The following is a 1,631-nucleotide window of genomic DNA, read 5'->3' on the forward strand; positions in this document are numbered from 1 at the left end:
AAACCCAGTTGCTCTTTTAAAAGAACCACCAAGAATCTCCCTATCTTTCGCTACTTAGCAATATACTTGATATTCCACTCCCCTGGATTTCGTCCTATAACCTTCATTATAAGCACGAGACGAGGTCCTATACTACAAGCTCAGATTTCCTCAAGAGATCTCGTGGTCTTTAAGCTTATGGCTTTGGAGCTTCGAAGAGGTGCGTGCCTCGTCAGCTAGGGCACCGAATAAGGTTCCTAAGACCCACTAATTGAGCAGGAACTTCCTCTTTAAAGATATTTCTCCAACGGGAGCGGGGATTCAGATTCCACTCTGGTGAACCAGACTGTGAATAGCCTCAATGTCCTGCTATAAAAGTGCAATGGCAGCTCTTTCTAGACACTTACCAGCCTCACGTCTTTAAGCGGAGATTGCAAAGGCACGTTAGAAATACCTAAGACGCGCTCACGATCTCCTTTCCAATCATCCCGATGGGTCACAAAACATTTGCCTTCGAGGTAGAATTGAGGGTGTCTGCAAAACGGATGTGGTATGCGTGGGTGAAACATGCACACCATTTCTTACCGAGAATATTTCCTGAGCATATTCAAAGTATTCAATACACAGAAGGAAGTAAATGTGAAAGCGGTAGCACGAGGCATATTAAGTTTGGAAAGAGTAAGCGCTTTGTTTCCTAGTTGGTTTTCGCATAACTGAATCTATCCAGCGCTGAAAATTTTCTAATTAACGATTAAATTGGAAGTTTCTCCTGGTTTCTTCAGGCTGTCATCCCTTCACGTACGTAAAAGAAAGATTGGAGGAAGTTGATCACGCAAACTATTTTGCTTCCACGAAAGTCATAGAGGGCGGAGTGTTGGGGAAGCTCTTCAGTCATCATCTAAATGCTTTCCAATTTGTTCCCGAGCCTAGTCACGCGGAGTCTTGCTGTCTGAAGTGGTACATGGAGTACGATTGCATAGGAGTCCATTCGTTTCACGAGACCTACAAGGAGGAGACTATCCGGACCATCAAATTGGTCGAAGAATATCTTACGAATCATGAGGATTACACTTGTGGGTGCGACTGTCCATGACATATATGGCTGGCACAATTTCAGCGTGAAAGGAGTATTGTTGTAAGGCATGTAGCTGCGATAGGAACATAGATACAAAACGTCTCTTGTGCAGGGCTAACGGCATACATGTTACCCATCCATTCTTATATACTGTTGTCGATGCTTATGACGTGGTCCAGCATCAATTATCTTGTAGCCTGCAGTTTAAACACTTGGAATTACTGCGTCTTTGTCTGCAATGCAACTGTGTCTCTTCCAGAAATCTCTCGATGATGAAATAGATACTTGCATAAAAGGCCTGTCTCTATGCTTCGACAAAACAAGTTAGCTTCTTGTTGTTATTCTTCCTCTTGCTCTTTCTCTTTCTGTTTCTCTCATCTACCAGCTGCACACTGCCCATTCAAAAATGCGAAACAAGAATGCTCCTTTCAAAACTGCACGATTCTGTTGAAAAATACCTTTTAGAAGCCTTCACGGCGACAGGATTGATTGCCATAACATTTCAGAACGTGGAAATATCGGGTGTGCGCGCGCTTCATTTCAAACAGACTCAGTGCATGAATGACTGGTTCGGTCG

At 43.5% G+C, this 1,631-nt stretch overlaps 1 protein-coding gene across 1 annotated transcript; it reads left to right on the top strand.

Annotated features, from left to right (window-relative positions):
• Positions 1–378: 378 nt before the first annotated feature.
• LOC147891573 (major pollen allergen Bet v 1-M/N-like) lies at positions 379–1,252 on the top strand. Its single transcript, XM_087388858.1, has 2 exons — positions 379–657; positions 762–1,252. The coding sequence occupies exons 1-2, from the start codon at positions 471–473 to the stop codon at positions 1,070–1,072; spliced, it is 498 nt and encodes a 165-aa protein (XP_087244984.1). The 5' UTR covers positions 379–470; the 3' UTR covers positions 1,073–1,252.
• Positions 1,253–1,631: the final 379 nt, after the last annotated feature.

This window comes from Dipteris shenzhenensis, chromosome 17 (assembly GCF_047967505.1).
Source record: "Dipteris shenzhenensis isolate YYH24624 ecotype China chromosome 17, Dip_SZ_1.0, whole genome shotgun sequence".
In the NCBI taxonomy this organism is placed as follows: Eukaryota; Viridiplantae; Streptophyta; class Polypodiopsida; order Gleicheniales; family Dipteridaceae; genus Dipteris; species Dipteris shenzhenensis.